We start from the raw sequence: 22,557 nt of genomic DNA, 5'->3' as shown, positions 1-22,557 counted from the left end.
GGTATTTTATTCTTTTTGTTGCAGTGGTAAATGGGAGTGTTTCCTTAATTTCTCTTTCAGATTTTTCCTCATTAGTGTATAGGAATGCAAGAGATTTCTGTGCATTAATTTTGTATCCTGCCACTTTACCAAATTCATTGATTAGCTCTAGTAGTTTTCCGCTGGCATTTTAGGATTCTCTATGTATAGTATCATGTAATCTGCAAACAGTGACAGTTTTACTTCTTCTTCTCCAATTTGTATTCCTTTCGTTTCTTTTTCTTCTCTGACTGCCGTGGCTAGGACTTCCAAAACTATGAGGAATAATAGTGGTGAGAGTGGACATCCTTGTCTTGTTCCTGATCTTAGAGGAAATGCTTTCAGTTTTTCACCATTGAGAATGATGTTTGCTGTGGGTTTGTCGTATATGGCCTTTATTATGTTGAGGTAGGTTCCCTCTATGCCCAGTTTCTGGAGAGTTTTTATCATAAATGGGTGGTGAATTTTGTCAAAGCTTTTTCTGCATCTATTGAGATGATCTTATGGTTTTTATTCTTCAGTTTGTTAATATAGTGTAGCACATTGATTGATTTGCATATATTGAACAATCCTTGCATCTCTGGGATAAATCCCACCTGATCATGGTGTATGATCCTTTTAATTTGTTGTTGGATTCTGTTTGCTAGTATGTTGTTGAGGAGTTTTGCATCTATATTCATCAGTGATATTGATCTGTAATTTTTTTTTTGTAGTACCTTTGTCTGCTTTTGGTATCAGGGTGATGGTGGCCTCACAGAATGAGTTTGGGAGTGTTCCTTCCTCTGCAATTTTTTGGAAGAGTTTGAGAAGGATGGGTGTTAGCTCTTCTCTAAATGTTTGATAGAATTCACCTGTGAAGCCATCTGGTCCTGGACTTTTGTTTGTTGGAAGATTTTTTTTTTTTTTTTTTTGCGGTACACGGGCCTCTCACCATTGTGGCCTCTCCCGTTGCGGAGCACAGGCTCCGGACACGCAGGCTCAGTGGCCATGGCTCACAGGCCCAGCCACTCTGTGGCATGTGGTATCTCTCCGGACCGGGGTACAAATCTGTGTCCCCTGCCTCGGCAGGTGGGCTCTCAACCATTGTGCCACCAGGGAAGCCCTGTTGTAAGATTTTTAATCTCAGCTTCAATTTCATTACTTGTAATTGGTCTGTTCATATTTTCTATTTCTTCCTGGTTCAGTCTTGGAAGGTTATACCTTTCTAAGAATTTGTCCATTTCTTCCAGGTTGTCCATTTTATTGGCATAGAGTTGCTTGTAGTAGTCTCTTAGGATGCTTTGTATTTCTGCAGTGTCTGTTGTAACTTCTCCTTTTTCATTTCTAATTTTATTGATTTGAGTCCTCTCCCTCTTTTTCTTGATGAGTCTAGCTAATGGTTTATCAATTTTGTTTACCTTTTCAAAGAACCAGCTTTTAGTTTTATTAATCCGTGCTATTCTTTTCTTTGTTTCTAGTTCATTTATTTCTGCTCCTATCTTTATGATTTCTTCCCTTCTGCTAACTTTGGTTTTTGTTTATTCTTCTTTCTCTAGTTCTTTTAGGCATAAGGTTAGATTGTTTATTTGAGATTTTTCTTGTTTCTTGAGGTAGGCTCGTATAGCTATAAACTTCCCTCTTAGAACTGCTTTTGCTGCATCCCATAGATTTTGGATCATCGTGTTTTCATTGTCATTTGTCTCTAGGTATTTTCTGATTTCCTCCTTGATTTCTTCAGTGATCTCTTGGTTATTTAGTAACGTATTGTTTAGCCTCCATGTGTTTGTGGTTTTTACATTTTTTTCCCTGTAATTCATTTCTAATCTCATGGTGTTTTGGTCAGAAAAGATGCTTGATATGATTTCAATTCTCTTAAATTTACTGAGGCTTGATTTGTGACCCAGGATGTGATCTATCCTGGAGAATATTCCATGAGCACTTGAGAAGAAAGTGTAATCTGCTGTTTTTGGATGGAATGTCCTATAAATATCAATTAAATCTATCTGGTCTATTGTGTCATTTTTTTTTAATTTTATTTTTTATTTTTTTATTGTGTCATTTAAAGCTTCTGTTACCTTATTTATTTTCATTTTGGATGCTCTGTCCATTGGTATAAGTGAGGTGTTAAAGTCCCCCAGTATTATTGTGTTACTCTCAATTTCCTCTTTTAGAGCTGTTAGCAGTTGCCTTATGTATTGAGGTGCTCCTGTGTCAGGTGCATAAATATTTATAATTGTTATATCTTCTTCTTGGATTGATTCGCTGATCATTACATAGTGTCCTTCCTTGTCTCTTGTAACCTTATTTTAAAGTCTATTTTATCTGATATGAGTATTGCCACTCCAGCTTTTTTTGATTTCCATTTTCATGGAATATCTTTTTCCATCCCCTCACTTTCAGTCTGTATGTGTCCCTAGGTCTGAAGTGGGTCTCTTGTAGACAGCATATATATGAGTCTTGTTTTTGTATCCATTCAGCAAGCCTGTGTCTTTCGGTTGGAGCATTTAATCCATTCACGTTTAAGGTAATTATCGATATGTATGTTCCTATGACCATTTTCTTAATTGTTTTGGGTTTGTTTTTGTAGGTCCTTTTCTTCTCTTGTGTTTCCCACTTAGAGAAGTTCCTTTAGCACTTGTTGTAGAGCTGGTTTGGTGCTGCTGAATTCTCTTAGCTTTTGCTTGTCTGTAAAGCTTTTGATTTCTCCATCGAATCTGAGTGAGATCCTTGCTGGTTAGAGTATTCTTGGTTGTAGATTCTTCCCTTTCCTCACTTTAAGTATATCATGCCACTCCCTTCTGGCTTGTAGAGTTTCTTCTGAGAAATCAGCTCTTAACCTTATGGGAGTTCCCTTGCATGTTATTTGTTGTTTTTCCCTTGCTGCTTCCAATAATTTTTCTTTGTCTTTAATTTTTGCCAATTTGATTACTATGTGTCTCGGCATGTTTCTCCTTGGCTTTATCCTGTATGGGACTCGCTGCGCTTCCTGGACTTGCATGGCTATTTCCTTTCCCATGTTAGGGAAGTTTTCGACTATAATCTCTTCAAATATTTTCTCGGGTCCTTTCTCTCTCTCCTCCTTCTGGGACCCCTATAATGTGAATGTTGGTGTGTTTAATGTTGTCCCAGAAGTCTCTTAAGCTGTCTTCATTTCTTTTCATTTTTTTTTCTTTATTCTGTTCTGCAGCAGTGAATTCCACCATTCTGTCTTCCAGGTCACTTATCTGTTCTTCTGCCTCTGATATTCTGCTATTGTTTCCTTCTAGTGTATTTCTCATTTCAGTTATTGTATTGTTCATCTCTGTTTGTTGTTTAATTCTTCTAGGTCTTTGTTAAACATTTCTTGCATCTTCTCGATCTTTGCCTCCATTCTTTTTCCGAGGTCCTGGATCATCTTCACTATCATTATTCTGAATTCTTTTTCTGGAAGGTTGCCTATCTCCACTTCATTTAGTTGTTTTTCTGGGGTTTCATCTTGTTCCTTCATCTGGTACATAGCCCTCTGCCTTTTCATCTTGTCTGTGTTTCTGTGAATGTGGTTTTTGTTCCACAGGCTGCAGGACTGTAGTTCTTCTTGCTTCTGCTGTCTGCCCTCTGGTGGATGAGGCTATCTAAGAGATCTTGTGTTAGTTTCATGATGGGAGGGACTGGTGGTGAGTAGAGCTGACTGTTGCTCTGGTGGGCAGAGCTCAGTAAAAACTTTAATCTCCTTGACTGTTGATGGGTGGGGCTGGGTTCCCTCCCTGTTGATTGTTTGGCCTGAGGCAACCTAACAGTGAAGCCTACCTGGGCTCTTTGTTGGGGCTAATGACAGACTCTGGGAGGGCTCACACCAAGGAGTACTTCCCAGAACTTCTGCTGCCAGTGTCCTTGTCCTCACGGTGAGGCACAGCAAACCCCACCTCTGCAGGTGACCCTCCAACACTAGCAGGTAGGTCTGGTTCAGTCTCCTACGGGGTCACTGCTCCTTCCCCTGGGTCCTAATGCACACACTACTTTGTGTGTGCCCTCCAAGAGTGGAGTTTCTGTCTCCCCCAGTCCTGTCAAAGTCCTGCAATCAAATTCCGATAGGCTTCAAAGTCTGATTCTCTAGGAATTCCTCCTCCCGTTGCCGGACCCCCAGGTTGGGAAGCCTGACGTGGGGCTCAGAACCTTCACTCCAGTGGGTGGACTTCTGTGGTATAAGTGTTCTCCAGTCTGTGAGTCACCCACCCAGCAGTTATGGGATTTGATTTTACTGTGATTGCGCCCCTCCTACCGTCTCATTGTGGCTTCTCCTTTGTCTTTGGATGTGGGGTATCTTTTTTGGTGAGCTCCAGTGTCTTCCTGTCGATGACTGTCCAGAAGCTACTTGTGATTCTGGTGTTCTCACAAGAGGGAGTGAGAGCACGTCCTTCTACTCCGCCATGTTGGTTCCTCTCGCCAGGAATTATTAATTACAACAGTAACTACCATTCATTAAGAACCTAAGTCCCTTATAACTGTAAAAAAGAAAAAAAAAAAGAACCTAAGTCCCAAACATTGTGTTTGGATACTTTTTTTTTTTTGGCCATGCCAGGTCAGTTGCTGCACACGGGATCTTTTAGTTGAGGCACGTGGGCTCTTAGTTGCGGCATGCATGTGGGATCTAGTTCCCAGACCAGGGATCGAACCTAGGCCCCCTGCATTGGGAGCATGGAGTGTTCCCCACTGGACCACCAGGCAAGTCCCATACTTTTTAATGTATCAGTTAATTTGATATTCATAATTATATGAGTAAATGACATGAGACCATTCCAGAGCTAAAGGAAATAGGACTCAGAACCGAATAGATGAGTTGCCTAAAGTCACAAAGCTAGTAAGTGGCAGAATCCAGATTTGAATTCCATTTCATTTTTGGTTTGTTCTTGTCTCTACCCCACACTGCCTCTTTAATGCTACTACTTCTCCATTTTTCAGATTTTACCTGGAAATGTCGATGTTTTGCTTTTTGGTGAGTCTCAGGACAGAAAAAATCAGACCCCAGGACTCAACCAATATTCTACTTTTCCATCAAGGCAAGGGCACCATCTAGTGGCCACACTTTGCCACCAATACAGTCAAAGAAAGTAGAGGGGAAGGAAGTGGTTTTCCTCCACTGGTTTTACATGTCCTTGCATCAAGTTGGAGCATCTGCACTGACTCTTCTAGTCAAGAAGAACAAGAGCCCAGGGACTTCCCTCGTGGTCCAGTGGTTAAGACTCCGCACTTCCACTGCAGGGGGCATGGGTTTGATCCCTGGTCGGGGAACTAAGATCTCTCATACCGCATGGTACGACCAAAAAAAAACAGAAGAAGAGGAGCCTGGTAACATTATGGACTGTACATGGTTTTGGAATGAGACAGACCCAAGTTCAATCCCAGATTCACCATTTACTAACTGTGTGACTTTGGTAAGTTACTAAATGTAACATGAGTCTCAGTCTCCTCATTCGTCAAATGAAATAACACCGTTAGCCTGAGAGGACTGTCATGGGAATGTCAATGAAAATCAGCCAGCACAGTAACTGATCCAGAGAGCTTCCTCAATAACTGCTGGTTCCTCTTCCTAATCTTCTTTCATGTAGCCTAAAACCACACGGGTATTTTGCTTTTTTTTTTTTTTTTTTTTTAATAAAACACATCCATACCACTGGCTCATGCTGTGTTTAACATAACTTCCATACTTCTTTTGTATGTAAACTATAGTAGAGGCAAATTCCCCAAAATGTATTCCTTACTTTTATAAACACATGAAATCAACAATAAGCATTTTTTGAGAACCTACTTACAGTGTACCAGGCACGTATGACAGTGGATGGGAACTCACTATTGAACTCACTGGGGAAAACAGACTACTTAACGTGTAATACCATGTAAAAGTACTATCATGGATATAACTGACAAATGGAAGAGAAGCAAATCTGTTAGAAGGATGTGGATCAGGAACGCTTCATGAAGAAACACCTTTTGAAAAGTCTCTTAAAGATGAGCTCACCAGATAAGGGCACAGAACATTCCTGACATAAGAAAAATATATGTCAGAAGCAATGAGGAAACATGAAGAAGTGCAGTGTGATTGGCACATAGGATGGGATGTATGAAGAGGCGGGGAGAGATCTGTGGTACAGGTCAATGACAGCTCGTTAAGCTCATCTGGAATCTAGATGACAGGTGCATTATCTATCACCACCACTGTCATCATCATCATCATCATCCACAGCAGTTATCATATATTGGATATACACTACGTGCCAAACTCTGTACATGCATAATTGCTAAACCTCACAACCCTGCAAGTTATATATTATTTTCATAGAGGTTAAGAAATTTGCCCAAAGGCACAGAGTCAGTAAGGAGTGTAAGCTGAGTGAGATTCAGCTCCAGGTCTCTCTGATTCTACTACACTAGTGGTCCCAATCTTGGCTGTACAACACAATCACCCGGAGAATCTGTTTAAAAATAAGGGTTTCAGGGCTTCCCTGGTGGAGCAGTGGTTGAGAGTCCGCCTGCCGATGCAGGGGACACGGGTTCATGCCCCAGTCTGGGAAGATCCCACATGCCTCAGAGCGGCTGGGCCCGTGAGCCATGGCCGCTGAGCCTACGCGTCCGGAGCCTGTGCTCTGCAACAGGAGAGGCCACAACAGTGAGAGACCCGCGTACCGCAAAAAATAAAATAAAATAAAATAAGGGTTTCAGACCCAGTTCTAAAACAGTATATCTCTAGAGAGTGGGACTTGGGAACCTATATTGCAAACAATCTCTCCAGATGTTTCCTAAATAGGAAGCCAAATGGCAGTTCTGCTTCTTGAAACTACCACAGAACCTCTTAAAACACACACACACACACACACACACACACGAACACTACTAATTTACAGCTTCCATCTATGTGTCAAGTGCCTAATCCTCACAAAATTCTGCAAGGGTATTATAATCCCCACGTTAAAGGAGAGAAAAGTCAAGCTCAGGAGGCTTACAGATAGCTTCCCTCTTCCAGTCAACAAAGCAAGGAGCAAAAATAAGATTCAAACACAGGTATGTCTAGTTCTTCTTTGTCATGCTGTGTGGTAGAATTCTAAAATGCCCACCCCCCAAATGACCCTTGCCCCTGTATTCTCTCCTCCCCTTTGAGTGTGAGTGGAAACTGTAAATATGATGAAATGTTACTGCAGTGATTATGTACAGGATGAGTAATCACTGAAGTGATTACATGGCAAAAAGATTATCTGGTGGGTGTAACCTATTCTAATCATGTGAGGTCTTTTAAAAGCAGAGTGTTTTCTGCAGCTGGTAGCAGAAATGAAAAGTCAGAGAGGTTTAAAGCACTAGAAGGATTCTATGCACCATGCTGACTTGAAGATGGAGGGGCCACATGACAAGGAGTATGTGCAGCCTCTAGAAGTTGAGAGCAGATCTCAAGCTGACAGCCAGCAAGAAAATGAGGACCTCAGTCCTGTAACCACAAGGAACTGAATTCTGCCAACAACCTGAATGAGCCTAGAAGCAGACTCTCGCCTTGGAGTCTTCCTCAGAGTCTCCAGATAAGAGCCCAGCCTGGCCAATATCTTGATTTCAACAAGGAGAGAATCTTTCTGAGATGTCCGATCTACAGAACTGTAGATAATAAATGGTGGGAGTTTTTTAATTGTGGTAAAGTACACATAACATAAAACTTACCATTTTAACATTTTTCAGTGTTCAGCTTAGTACCACTAAATACATTCACATTGTTGTGCAGCCACCCTAACCATCCATCTCCAGAATTTTTTCATCTTCTCAAACTGAAATTCTGTACCCATTAAACAAGAAATCCCTAATCCTTCTTGCCTCAGCCCCTGAAAACCACCATTCTACTTTCTGTTTCCATGAATTTGACAACTCTAGGTACCTCATATATGTAGAATCAAACAATATTTGTCTTTTTGTGACTGGCTTATTTCACACAGCACAATGTCCTTAAAGTTCATCCATGTCGTAGCATGTGTCAGAATTTCCTTCCTCCTTTTTAAGACTAAACAGTATTCCACTGTATGTATATACCACAGTTTGTTTATCCATTTATCCATCATATGGACACTGGGCTGCTTCCACCTCTAGGCTATTGTGAGTAACGCTTCTACGAAAAGCACATGTGTATACAAATATCTGTTTAAGGCTATGCTTTCAATTCTTTTGGATATATAGATATATATGAGTATTGTTTTAAGTCAATTCATTATCTTGAACATTGAGTAAGTAAAAGGAAATGATCGAGCATTTATTTATCCTGTCTATTTGAACTGTACCACTGGGTAATTAAATAATAGATGAAGAGAAATGTTTCCTTATATAATTATTTCTGATAAAAATTTTAAAAAAATGATAAAATATCATAATTTTCAACCCCCAAATGGATCTAGCTACTGAGCACCAATAGTTGGTAATATCTGGGAGTTCCCTGGTGGCCTAGTGGTTAGGACTCAGTGCTTTCACTGCCATGGCCCAGGTTCAATCCCTGGTTGGGGAACTGAGATCCTGCAAGCTGTGTGACGCAGCCGGAAAAGAAAAAAAGTTGCTAATGTCAATAAAGAGCAAAAACCAGACATCATGTGTCTACTGATAAAAGAACACAACACTGCCTGTAGTCTTGCCAAAGGGATCAAACCTAAGTCTGATCCAGTCTCTGGATCCACCTGCCAATTTGCAAGAAAAGCAGAGACAGAGGAACACGCTGAATTGCACCAGTATGCAATCAATAAAATCTACATTATGGAAAGCTCCTACAGGTCAAAGGGTCTGGATTCTTCAATACATAACTGCAAACAAAAGATAGCAAGTTTTTTTAAATGGGTAATATAAAATATAGAATTTAGGAAAGCAAATCCAAGAAGTGATTCCTATAAAAGAACAATGGTTACTTTAAGAGACAGGGAGGTGGCTGTAATTTGAATGGGGCAAATAGAGAGCCTTCCGAGGTAACTGGCCAAATTCTATTTCTTAACCTAGATGGTAGTCACAAGGGTTAATAATTAATTAAGCTATATTTAAAAGAAAAAAATAGCACATTAAATGTAACAATGAGACAGCGGCTCAAATCCAGATTGAATTCGACTGAAGAGCTGTCTCACTGCAGCTCTGCCAAAGTCTCACCACTGAGTCTATCTCAAGCCAAGAAAGCAGTTCATACCAGACTGAGGGGTGACTGAGGTCAATGGCAAGTGGTTAGAAAAGCAATTAAACCAAGAAGGCAAAACCAAAACCAAAGGAAAGGAAAAAAGACAGTAAACAGTATAATAAGCTGAATTTTCAAAAATCTTTATGCTATCACATATACAACGTCTGTTCAAAACAAGCCTGTCTCATTTCCATCCTGTAAATTCACCATACTTACTTCTATCTCAGTGCCAAAATTTTTCCATTAGAATTTGGTTTTTTTCTCAGTTATTTCCCATTTTTACCAATTAACTACTGCTAATAAAGGCAATCGTATGTTTACCAAATATTTACATTTACATCTTCAAAAGTAAGGGTGCAGAAAAAAGATAGCAGAAAGAAAGCAACAGGAGCCTGAAAGAAGAAAAGGCCACTAGAAGCTGATTTACCAAGTTATGATAGAGGTAGGCCCTTCTTTAGATACAACGGAGTACTAGAAACTATATCCCCAAGCCTGCATTCTTTCTTGTCTTTAGCTATTTGGACCACGGTGGAAATTGAACAAGCAATTGAAAGCAGCCTGAAGCTATAGGTCTGCACTGTCCAATAAGGTAGCCCCTAGCTACATGTGCCTACAGGCCACCTGAAGTACAACTAATCTGAACAAAGATGTGCCATAAGTGCAAAAGACATAGTAGATTCCAAAGACTTAGCATGAAAAAAAGAATGTAAAATATCTCATTAATAATTTTTGTATTGATTACCTGTTTAAATAATATTCTGGATATACCGGCATAAACAAAATATATTATTAAAATTAATTTCACCTGCTTTTTAAATGTGATTACTACAAAAATTTTAAATTATGTATATGTGGCTCACATTATATTTCTATTGGACATCACTGCTACAAAAACCATTATTAAATAGTGTTGAACAGGAAGAACTAAGCAGCTGAAAGTGGGGATTTTTCAGTTTTTTTCTACTGTTCGCGCTATTGCCAACACTACAACTCATTTAATTTCCAGCCCCTGTCCCTGGATATAAAATAGAGGTTAAAAAAATCAGTAGGTGCATTAAGTCATGGATACAACATTATATCATGGGCCAAAGGAACTGAGTGCTAGTCCTGGTTCTGGAGTTACCCTGGAGAAGTTCTTTTTTTTCCTCTGAGCCTTAGTTGCCTGCCCTAACAATTAAGTAAAGGAGCTAAACTAAATTTAGACTCCCATTAATCTGTCAAAATATTTTTTTTCTTTCTGTCGGAATTGGTTTTCATAAAAATGAATAAATACTCACTCTGAGTCTAACACATCCTCTGCGAGAGCCTCTCATCATTTTGTCCTTGGACTAAAAGAAAAACAAAAACATTCAATGAATAAAAGATAAACAGACTGTTTTTAAAATCATCTAGGGATAAAGAGACAACATTTATAGTAATATTCCTCCCTTCTCCCCATCCCCACCCCACCTCACCCCACCATCACTTAAAGATAGGAATTGGGAGGTTTAAAATGTTTTGTAGTCTATACAAATAAAACTAATCACAGAATTTTATGTGTACCTTAAATGTAGCATATATTACACTATATTTTCATTCCTCCTTCATAGCCCTTAACTCTCAACTAAAATATGTTTCTCATATTTTAGTAAGTTTGAGAGTCACCTGGAAGGTGACAAATTACCTGGGAATTTAAGAATCACTCCCAGATGATTCTGACTCAAGCAAACACAAGACCACGTTTTGAGAAACACTGCTTTAACTTTATCTCCTTGCAACTCCCCAAATGGGTCACATTTTTTGCCTCTGAGATTTCTTATCCAATGTTCCTCAGCTTGGAATATCCTTGACCCTGATTTTCTGCCTTGCCAACTGTCATTCATCAAGTGCCCTACCTCTGTCTGATTTGAATTCCCATCCCTGGACTCCCAGAGTCTCCTGTGTGTTCCCTTGTTGTGGCATGCACCATCTTGTGCTATGATAGCTAGTTACTTGTCTGACTCACCCACAGACTGCACATTCCTTAAGGGATAGAAACTGTATCTGACTTATGTTTCAGAACAATGTCTGGCATACATTAGGTAATAAAAAAATATTTATTGATAAAATGTTGCTTCTCCTTTATGTTTCCCCTACTAGACTGAGCCAAGCAAAGGCTATGTTCTGCATAATAAGCCCCATGTTGACATTCAGTAAATATTCCTAGAATTAACTTAGTCATGTGTAATAAAGTAAAGTAAAACCTCAAATAACTAAAGTTTTAAAAATATTTAATACCTCAACAACTGGTATTTTTCTGCACTCCACTCTGTGACAAAGTAAAACAAGCCAATATCATGGGGTTATGTTTTTTTGCTTGTTCGCTTGTTTTTAATTTTTTGGCCGTGCCACACAGCATGCAGGATCTCAGTTCCCTGACTAGGGATCAAACCTGGGCCTTCAGTGGTGAGAGCTTGGAGTTCTAACCACTGCACCACCAGGGAATTCCCTGGGGTTATGTTTTAAAGAAAACTGTCCCACTTTAAATCATAGATGCCCTACATCCATTGTACTGAGCCATAAGCAAACTTCCAGCTATAAGATAACTAAGTTCTGGGGATTTAATGTACAGCATGGTGACTATAGTTAACAATATGTACTGTATACTTTAAAGTGGCTGAGTGAGTAGATCTTAAGAGTTCTCACTACAAAAAAAAAGGTAACTATGACAGGTGATGATGGATGTGTTAATTAACCTTATTGTGGTAATCATTTCACAATATATATGTATATCAAGTCATCACACTGTACACCTTAAACGTAAACAATGTTATATGTCAATTATACCTCAATAAAGCTGGAAAAAATAAATTCAATCTTTCCTGGAGATATCTGCATGTCTGTACACAAAGATCTGCCTTACCCTTCTCATTGCAGTACATGCTGTTAACGTAGCCTATGTCATTGTTTTCACTGATTCTTAGCTTATCAATGTAACAATATTACAATGATAAATCAAAGTAAACTCTCTTCAAAAAAGAAAAGAATAAAACAAAAAAGCAAATACTGAGCTATAGAAATTCATGTTCAGAAATTATTATTGAAGTACGGAAGAGAGTCTTCTTACTTACATATATAAAGAGGACTCATACATTTTATAAAACATTCTCAACATCAAGCAGGGTTGAAAAGAGTTCTTTACTAACAATATAGTTGATAAAAACACTGTTAACAAAAATATTCCCTAAGCATTTAATAGCCCTTTTACCATACCGTACACTTATCTTCCCTCCAAAAGTGTCAAGACAATACAGAAAAATAATAATTAGGTTTGAAAATACCCAATGAGAGTTAGAATACAACTCAAACAAGGTCAAATTTGACCCTCTTCCATTTTTAAAAATAAGATTACAGTAAATAGAAAAAGAGTAAGACAGGGTTATAAGTTAGAAAACATTGAAAGAGATAAGTGAAAATAATTAAAGCAAGTATAATTAGGAAACAATCAGACAAATCCAGAATGTGGGATATCCTATAAAATAACTGGCCTAGACTATTTTTAAATGTCCAAAAAAAAAGACTAGCATATAAACGACTGTAATATAGAGCAAAAATAAATTATGTGCATAGAGGCACAAAGTGCTATGAACTACAGAAGGCTCCCTGCCATGGAAAAAAGATGCGAAAGGCAATACTGAAGTGACCAGGTCTCAAGGTTCAATCTGGGACTAAAAAAAGGATTCTGATAAGAGAGGGAAGGTAGGAAAAAGAAGGCATTCCAAGCCAAGGGAACAACATCAGCAAAAGCACAGGTATGGAAAACTTTACACATGAGGTCTTCACAGAAGAGTAGACTGATAGCTCAAGCACAGCGTGTGGAGAGGAAGGTGGAGAGAGATGGAGAGATGAGGCTGAAAAGGAGGTATGGGGACCAGGTCTTGGAGGGTCAGAAAAAAACAGTGAGAAGTTAAGGAAATTAAACTTTATTCAATAGTTAATGGAGAGCTACTGAAGGTTTATGAACATTCTCAGTGGTGTGTTATAGAAAAATAACACGGTCAAATATGAGGACTTGGGGGAAGGGATGATGGTGACATTAATGATATAGCACAAGCAGCAGCAGCAGATTCTCACTCATTGATACCCTCTATGTCAGTGGTCCCCAACCTTTTTGGCACCAGGCACCGGTTTCATGAAAGACAATTTTTCCACGGATCGGGGGTGGAGGGGGATGGTTTCGAGATGATTCAAGCCCATTACATTTATTGTATACTTTATTTTTTAATAAATTTATTTATTTGGCTGCATTGGGTCTTCATTGCTGCACATGGGCTTCCTCTAGTTGCAGTGAGCGAGGGCTACTCTTCGTTGCGGTGCACGGGCTTCTCATTGTGGTGGCTTCTCCTGTTGCAGAGCATGGGTTCTAGGTGCACGTGCTTCAGTAGTTCTGGCTTGCGGGCTCTAGAGTGCAGGCTCAGTAGCTGTGGTGCATGGGCTTAAGTTGCTCTGCAGCATGTGGGATCTTCCCGGACCAGGGATTGAACCTGTGTCTCCTGCATTGGCAGGTGGATTGTTAACCACTGCACCACCAGGGAAGTCCCTATTTCTATTATTATTACATTGTAATATATAATGAAATAATTATACAACTCACCATAATGCAGAATCAGTGCGAGCCCTGAGCTTGTTTTCATTTGCCACTCACTGATACACTCATAGGGTTTTCATAAGAGTCTGCAAGCAACTAATTTATTATGGTCTCTGTGCAGTCAAACCTCTCTGCTAATGATAATCTGTATTTGCAGCCGCTCCCCAGTGCTAGCATCACTGCCTCAGCTCCACCTCAGATCATCAGGCATTAGATTCTCATAAGGAGCACACAACCTAGATCTCTCGCATGTGCAGTTCACAGTAGGGTTCGCGCTCCTATGAGAATCTAATGCCACCACTGATCTGACAGGAGGCGGAGCTCAGGCGGTAATGTGAGTGATGGGGGAGCAGCTGGAAATACAGATGAAGCTTCACTCACTTGCCCGCCGCTTACCTCCTGCTGTGCAGCCTGGTTCCTAACAGGCCACGGTCAGGTACCAGTCCATGACCTGGGGGTTGGGGACCCCCTGCTCTATGTGATATGCACTTTATACACAGTAAACCTCACAAGACCTTGCATGGTAAGAGTTATGCACATATTATAAATGAAAGTGACACCAGAGAGATCAAGTAAATTACCCAGTTAAATTACACATGTAAAATGTAGCAGAGTTGACCCAGCAGGTACAATTTGGAATGGCTGCCCTGCAAATCATTCTCCCAGACCATACCTGCGCTCTGCTAGCCTCGAATCCTCCTCCTCTTCCACAATGACACAGAGCCCTCACCCTCATTTTCTCCCCACTCAGCTCCAATGTGGGGCCAAAGGGAAGCTGGTGTGACTAAGTCCCCCAGGCACAGTGAGTGCTGAGGAGTGGTTATCTGACCAAGCTGGTCTATCACAGAACCCACAACCCCAGGGACAAGGAAGGATAGAACCGGGGGCTTCCCTGGTGGCGCAGTGGTTGAGAGTCCACCTGCCGATGCAGGGGACACGGGTTCGTGCCCCAGTCTGGGAAGATCCCATATGCCGCGGAGCAGCTGGGCCCGTGATCCATGGCCGCTGAGCCTGCGCGTCCGGAGCCTGTGCTCCACAACGGGAGAGGCCACAACAGTGAGAGGCCCGCGTAACGCAAAAAAAAAAAAAAAAAAGGAAGGATAGAACACTTCCACAGGGAGTTTTTCTACTGGGGCTGAGCTGATAGGGAAGAGCTCTTTCCTATCTGTTCTTGAAGCTGTGAGGTACAGTTGCCACAGGTCTTGTGCCCTCTACATGAAGGAAGCAATAATTAAAGCATACACGCTGAGAGGAGGAGAGAGGAGAGGCAGAGAGTCCTAGCTGCAAGTGATCTCCAGATACACCCTGATCTGAGGCAAACCTGCCTAAGCCAATGCTAGTCACTGAATAGCAAGGGGTTTTTTGTTTTGTTTTGTATTTTCCTGCTGTTGTTGCTGTCTGTTTGTTTTTTGATGAATACTGGTACTGATGAGGGAAATGTAGGGCCAACATAACCCCAACTCCAGCAATCTTCCTACCAGGAGCTGTGCTACCAATGTTCTCAAACCTACTAACAAATGTACTTTTTAGCAACTTGGCACAAACATGCCACCAGCCACAAGGTCCAGCACCTTAAGAAAGGATCACTCACAAAACAGATGCTAAAATCTTTTCAGCTAGATTAGAAAACAGAATCCCCCATGAAGCAGAGAGATACAGGGGTGATATGTTCTACTCCTAAGGGGCTCCAGAATTTAAAAAGATTGTTGAATTTAGTGGTCGGGTTTGTTGGTTTCTTATATCTTATTAATGCAAGGTCAGTGGCTTCTGTTACAACAAGACATGCAATCAAAAATTATTTCTAATAATCCTTACGCTAATCCTAATGCTAACCCCAAGGTATTGATTCAGATTAAGTTTGTATTGAAGTTTCAAAGTAAATTACCACAAATATATTGTTGCCTGTAACAGGCTTGTCCCCTGATATCCATTCTCCTCTTCTTCCTTTCAGTAACATATCCTTCACCCAAAGTTTTAACTGAACACATGGCTCCCCTGCCAGTTATTACATTTCCAGCCTCCCTTTCAGCTTCGTATAGGCCAGTGTGCTGTGAACAGAAGCAATGTGCAACAGATTGTGCCTTTCAGAGGAAACTTCTTGAAAAGACATTCTCTTTTCAAGGGTACATGGAACATTCTCCAGAACTGACCACATGTTAAGCCATAAAACAAGTTTCAGTAAATTTAAACAATGGAAATAATACAAAGTATGTTCTTTGACCAAAATGGATTAACTGTAGAGCTCAATAACAGAAGGAAATTTGGGAAATTCACAAATAGGTGGAAATTAAATGACACTCCTGAACGACCAATAGTTCAAAGAAAAAATAACAAGGGAAATTTGAAAATACTTGAGATGAATGAAAATGAAAACACAATTTACCAAAACATAAAGAATACAGTGGGATAGGGAGGAGGGGAGGGAGGCTCAAGAGGGAGGAGATATGGGGACATGTATATGCATATGGCTGATTTGCTTTGTTGTGCAACAGAAACTAACACAGTATTGTGAAGCAATTATACTCCAATAAACATCTATTAAAAAAAAGAATACAATGAAAGCAATTCTTAGAGGGAAATTTATAACTATAAATGTCTAAACTAAAAAATAAAGATCTCAAATCAATAGCCTAACCTTTTACCTTAAGAAATTACACAGGGTTTCCCTGGTGGCGTAGTGGTTGAGAGTCCACCTGCTGATGCAGGGGACACGGGTTCGTGCCCCGGTCTGGGAAGATCCCACATGCCGCAGAGCGGCTGGGCCCATGGGCCGTGGCCGCTGAGCCTGTGCGTCCGGAGCCTGTGCTCCACAACAGGAGAGGCCACAGCAGTGAGAGGCCCACGTACCACAAAAAAAAAAAAAAAAAAAAAATTACACAAAGTAGTGCAACTAAACCTAAGGCAAGCAGAAGAAAGGAAATAATAGAAATTAGAGCAGAAATGAAATTAGAAAATGAAAAAACAACAGAGAAAAAACAATAAAAATCAAAAGTTGTTTCACTGCAAATATCAACAAAATGGACAAACCTTAACTAGACTAACCAAGAAAAAAAGGGGACTCATATTACTGATATCAGGAATGAAAGAGACAACATTATTACCAACTTTACAAAACAAAAAGTATTCTAAATGAATACAATGAACAACAAATTAGATAACCTAGAAGAAATGGACAAATTCCAAGAAAGACACAAGCTGTCGAAACTGACTAAAGAAGAAATAGAAAATACAACTAAACCTTTAAGTAAAGAATTTGAATTAGTAATCAAAAAACTTCTCACAAAGAAAAGCCGAAGCCTAGGCTTCACTGGTAAATTCTATCAAATGTTTAAAGAATTAATACCTAGGAATAAATTTAACTAAGGAGGTGAAAGGCCTGTACTCTGGAAACTATAAGAAGTCAATGAATCTTACCCAGCACCAGGAGAAATCTCCTAGGTCCCTGCTATGGAAAGGTCCAGGGCAGCAAGCAGCCTCACCCAGGAGTTTGTGAGAAATGCTGAATCTGAGGCCTCACCCCAGACCCCCAGAGTCTGAATCTGCACTTTAATAAGATCCCCAAGTATTTCTCTGTGCAAATTAAAGTTTGAGAAGAACTTGCACTGGATTACCCCTTGCTTCTTTTATTTACAACATCAAATAGCACTGAATTTCACACCACTTAGTGGGAGTTTCCCTCTAGCAAACTGCTACACACTAAAATCTCCTTAATTGTGACACTTGAGCAACAACAAATCATAATATTAATTAAAATAATAACACATTCTAAAAAAAAAGAAGTCAACAAAGGAAATTGAAGACATTACAAATAAATGAAAAGATGTCCCATGTTTATGGATTAGAAGAATTAATATTGTTAAAATATCCATACTACCCAAAGCAATCTACAGATTTAATGCGATCCCTATGAAAAGATCCATGACATTTTTCAGAGAACTAGAATAAATAATACTAAAATTTGTATGGAACCACAAAAGACCCCAAATAGCCAAAGCATCTTGAGAAAAAAGAACAGTGCTGGAGGTATCATGTTGCCTGACTTCAGACTATACTACAAAGCTACAGTAATCAAAACAGTATGGTGCTGGCACAAAAACAGACATATAGATCAATGGAACAAAATAGAGAGCCCAAAAATAAACCCTTGCACATATGGTCAATTAACCTATAATAAAGGAGGCAAGAATATACAATGGGGAAAAGACAATCTCTTCAGTTAAATGATGTTGGGCAAATTGGACAGCTACAGTCTAAAAAAATGAATTAGGGGCTTCCCTGGCGGCACAGTGGTTGAGAGTCCACCTGCCAATGCAGGGGACATGGACTTGTGCCACGGTCCGGGAAGATCTCATATGCCATGGAGCAACTGGGCCCATGAGCCACAACTACTGAGCCTGTGCGTCTGGAGCCTGTGCTCTGCAACAAGAGAGGCCGCGATAATGAGAGGCCCACGCACCGCGATGAAGGGTGGCCCCCGCTTGCCGCAACTAGAGAAAGCCCTCACACAGAAAGACCCAACACAGCCAAAAATAAATATAAAAATAAATTAATTAATTAAAAAAAAAAAAGGCACAAGGTCCACGCCCCTTCCTTGCTTCTACCTTAAATATAGCAAACAGAGATCTGCAATCATTTTCTCTAAATGTAAACTAACTTTATTCCCATCAGGCCACACTTTCTTTCAGACATGTCTCAGTTCCCTCTACACATATACATAGACCCCAAACTGCTTTAGTAATAAAACATAGACAGCCTACAAAAAGACAAATAACAAAGTAAAACAAAAACATGTATTTTCCCTACTTCATGCTCACACACTTCCTCTGTGAACCCTCTTTCAACCCAGCTCATATGCTGAGGTACAATTTACTGCATTCTCAATTTTTATAACTGCATTTAAAAATATTACATAAAACAATTAGAGAGCAATAATAATCTCTAATAATGGTATATAAGCACTAAATCAAATTCAACACCAAGGTAACCTCTTAATTGTATCTTAATTATAACTACTTAACTGTATCTCCAACAGGATATAAACTTAGATTAAAGATTAGTTCAGTATATTCCTAGCATACACTAAGTACTCAAAAGTATTTTAAATTAACAAATTAACTCACAATATCTAGCTTGGTGCTGGTATATAGTGCCGTCAATGAAAACCTGTTTAACTGTTAATATACTGTGCATTTCCTCTGCTTAACAAAGCAAACGTATCTGGAAAAGTTGTGCACAAATAGGTTCAAAATTCATTAGGGAAGATTAGTTTGCCATTTAAACTAATTCTACAATCCTTTTATAAAGCAAAGAATGCCTCCCCAAACGTGTTATGTAAAGACACTTAAATTTTTATTTGAATGTTAATTTTACTTTAATAAACTAAATCTTTATTAAAGATGAAGCAAGAGTCTCATCTGACTTGCTCTGAATCTCTCATAGCTAAAAGGGAAGTTTCCTTCTTCTGAACTTTTTAATACATAGCACCCCATCTTACCTTTCTTAAGGCACATATTACTTCTATCTTATATGAAAATAATGTATGTGCATGCTTCATCACTTCTCTTAGAGAGCAGGGTTTCTGATTCATCCATGTGTCCTCTTCTACCCAACACCCCTGCTATACCTTTGCAAAGAATAAACAATAAATTGATGGTAGAAGACAAGCAGACAATGAATGTGGACAAATGTCAAAATGGTCTCCTTCCTTTTAACATGAAGGTAATACTGCTTCAGTATTGAGTCACATGTTAGTTCATTCCCAAAAGTACATGACGTTGTGCTTCTAGCTAGTGTTGCTCCTTGGACCATGCACTCCTGGAACACCTAGCAGGGGCTCAACCTGCTAGGCAAAGCTAACCTAAATATTGAAATCACAAGAGGCTGGCTCTAGGGTGTAGGATGGACAGGAAAAGGACAGGAGGAAATTTTGCAGGATGACAGCAATGCTCTATCTTTTGATTGATACTGGTAACAAGGGTGTAAACAAATGTCAAAACTCATCTAAATGTATACTTGAAATCTGTGGGGGTTTTTATTGGGTATAATTATATCTCAATAAAAGTAAATAAATAAATAGTACTTGCCAGAATTCCACAAAGATACACTGTTTACAACAAAAACTACAAAATAGGAAATGACAGCAATAACACCCATTCCTGTAGTCTCCTTTCTATTTGGGAGAGCACAGACTCTTTAAGCCATCTTGATAGTATTTAATGTACCAGAGAACCTTCACTAGTTAATGCCTTGTGGGCACTCACTAGCCCAAAATGTCATCATGCTACTGGAAAGCTACACCACCAGAAACACTGAGGATTCACAGACCCACAATAATGGAGGAATTTTCCCTATCATTCATCCCTCAAGTTGCCATAGATAACTTCCTCATCTCCCCCTCCCCATTACAGAGGGCCTCATTCGAGCAGCAGTATACTATAGAAGAGCCTTAGGAAAATATATTGAATCAGTATACAAGGGGACAGTGATATTTGGGGTCTCTCCAAGATCCTGGAAAATGGCTGCCTTCCTTCAAAGAAACCAGACATGTATCAGAACAGAGATATATACAAGATCATCTTTAAGAGCTGGAACAGCCTAGAGGTAATTATACTAATTATGACTAATTATACTAAGTATCAGAAAGTATTAAAAGTAATAGAACTACAGTAGGAAGGCCAGAACCAGAACCAGAAAGCCAGAATAGAAGTTTTGCTGATCAACAGATTAGACCTGTTTGGTTCTTGTAATAGGTATGTCTCTAACACAGAGATACTGCATCTTGATATCAATGTCTGATTAAATATCTATAATATAATATATAACTCCCTTTAGTCTGCTTCTGCTTATAAATTTGGCATCCCATATAGCTTGCTTTCAGAGACTATATGTACTAATGCACTAATGAGATAGCCTAAATATGCAGTCTCCTTAACAGTTATATATCTTGTTATGAATAAACTGAAAATTAGCTTATGTAATAGTTACCACAACGTACATTTAGTGAATATTATTATATGTCAAACACTGTCATAAACTTTAGCTTTTTGTTAATATTTACTAAGCACTTATATGCCAGACACTGTGCTAGTGCTTTAAATATAATATTAATTAATTCTCACATCAATCTTATGATATAGGTTCTTTTATTATATCCATTTTGTAATTGAGAAAATAAAGGCTCAGAAAGTTTTATGTAACCTGCCCATGGACTCACATATAATAAGTGGGATAGAGAGGATTCCCATCCAGGTCTGACTCTAAACGCCATGCATTCTACCAGTTACTATAGATCTGGTTAATTTAAGTTTTCTTTCAAAGATTTTCTGAGCCACAAAGGCTGAGTGTCAAATCAGTGATCCTTCTGAACTCAACAGTATAACTGCCACCCTACAAATCCTCACAGCAATACTTCAGAGGGTGGTACCCCTGCTTCTGAACTACTGCTGGCATGTAAACCCCTACGTCATTAGATAACAGATACAGGTCCACATCTCTTATCTGAGACTTTCAGATCAAATGTGTTTTGAAATTCACAATTTTTGAAAAGTAATATACATATAGTACATAAACTGTGTCACACCTGCAGTGGAGTCTGAAGTATTAAGCATTTAATTAATTTCACAATTCAGCAAACTACTACTTAGGTAGTACAACATATATTTACACTAAGTATGACAGAGATTATAAATAGTCACACAGTTCAAGACAGGCTTTACTTCCAAATGAGAATATAATAAATTTAGGAAAAAAACTTCTGGAATTCAGAGACTGAGGGATTTCAGAATTATGGGTAAAGGACTGTAGACCTGTATTTTGATCTAGTGAAATCTTACATTGTAAAGTCCCAGGTCTCTCACTATTTCTTAAAAAGGACAATTTTATCTTCAAGTCAGAATTTCAGGCCAGTAGAAAGAGAACCACTTTCACAGGGTTTAATTAAGCACAGCTATGATGGCAGGGATTGCACAACCTTTCTAAGAAAAAGTTAAATATTAAATACTAACTAGTAGCCTAAGTGCTACAAATTACTTAAGGTATGTTAATATATATTGGACCTCAATGTATATTTCCTATGTTTGTTTAGTTTTTCAAATACTGCCCAAAATACTAAATAGTGATTAATGTTATTTCACAAAAAAGTGATTGAAAGAAATGATGGGGGTGTGTTAAACTCCAGGTGGTTTATGCTGTATATTAGTACTTCTCTCACCAAACTGTGCAGTGATAATCCATTATCATCATTCAACTCCACTTTTCTATTAAAAATTGCTAAGAATGTTTCTCCTTATTTGGAAAAGACTAAGTCAGGGCCCAAGATAATAAGATAATGGAAAGATGAACAGCAAGAAAAGCACTACGAAGATGGGAAAATTTGTACAATGCAAAAATTTTTTAACATCTTTATTGGAGTATAATTGCTTTACATTGTTGTGTTAGCTTCTGCTGTATAACAAAGTGAATCAGCTATACGTATACATATATACCCATATCCCCTCCCTCTTGCGTCTCCCTCCCACCCTCCCTATCTCACCCCGCTAGGTGGTCACAAAGCACCGAGCTGATGTCCCTGTGCTATGCAGCTGCTTCCCACTAGTTATCTCTTTTACATTTGGTAGTGTATATACGTCCATGCCACGCTCTTACTTCGTCCCAGCTTACCCTTCCCCCTCCCCGTGTCCTCAAGTCCATTCTCTACGTCTGCGTCTTTATTCCTGTCCTGCCCCTAGGTTCTTCAGAACCACTTTTTTTGTTGTTGTTAGATTCCATATATGTTAGCATACGGTATATGTTTTTCTCTTTC

The 22,557-nt window shown here is 39.2% G+C and overlaps 1 protein-coding gene across 5 annotated transcripts in view; it reads right to left on the bottom strand.

The window, feature by feature from the left end:
• Positions 1 to 22,557, bottom strand: part of OSBPL9 (oxysterol binding protein like 9) — a 169,051-nt gene that overhangs the window by 130,618 nt on the left and 15,876 nt on the right. For all 5 annotated transcript variants that reach the window (XM_067726130.1, XM_067726131.1, XM_067726132.1 and 2 more), the window contains exon 2: positions 10,429 to 10,479. In XM_067726130.1, coding sequence (XP_067582231.1) covers positions 10,429 to 10,479 — 51 coding nt within the window. The remainder of the gene's footprint in view (positions 1 to 10,428; positions 10,480 to 22,557) is intronic.

The sequence above is a fragment of the Pseudorca crassidens genome, chromosome 2, assembly GCF_039906515.1.
Source record: "Pseudorca crassidens isolate mPseCra1 chromosome 2, mPseCra1.hap1, whole genome shotgun sequence".
NCBI lineage: Eukaryota > Metazoa > Chordata > Mammalia > Artiodactyla > Delphinidae > Pseudorca > Pseudorca crassidens.
This window is presented reverse-complemented; position numbering and strand designations above follow the sequence as displayed.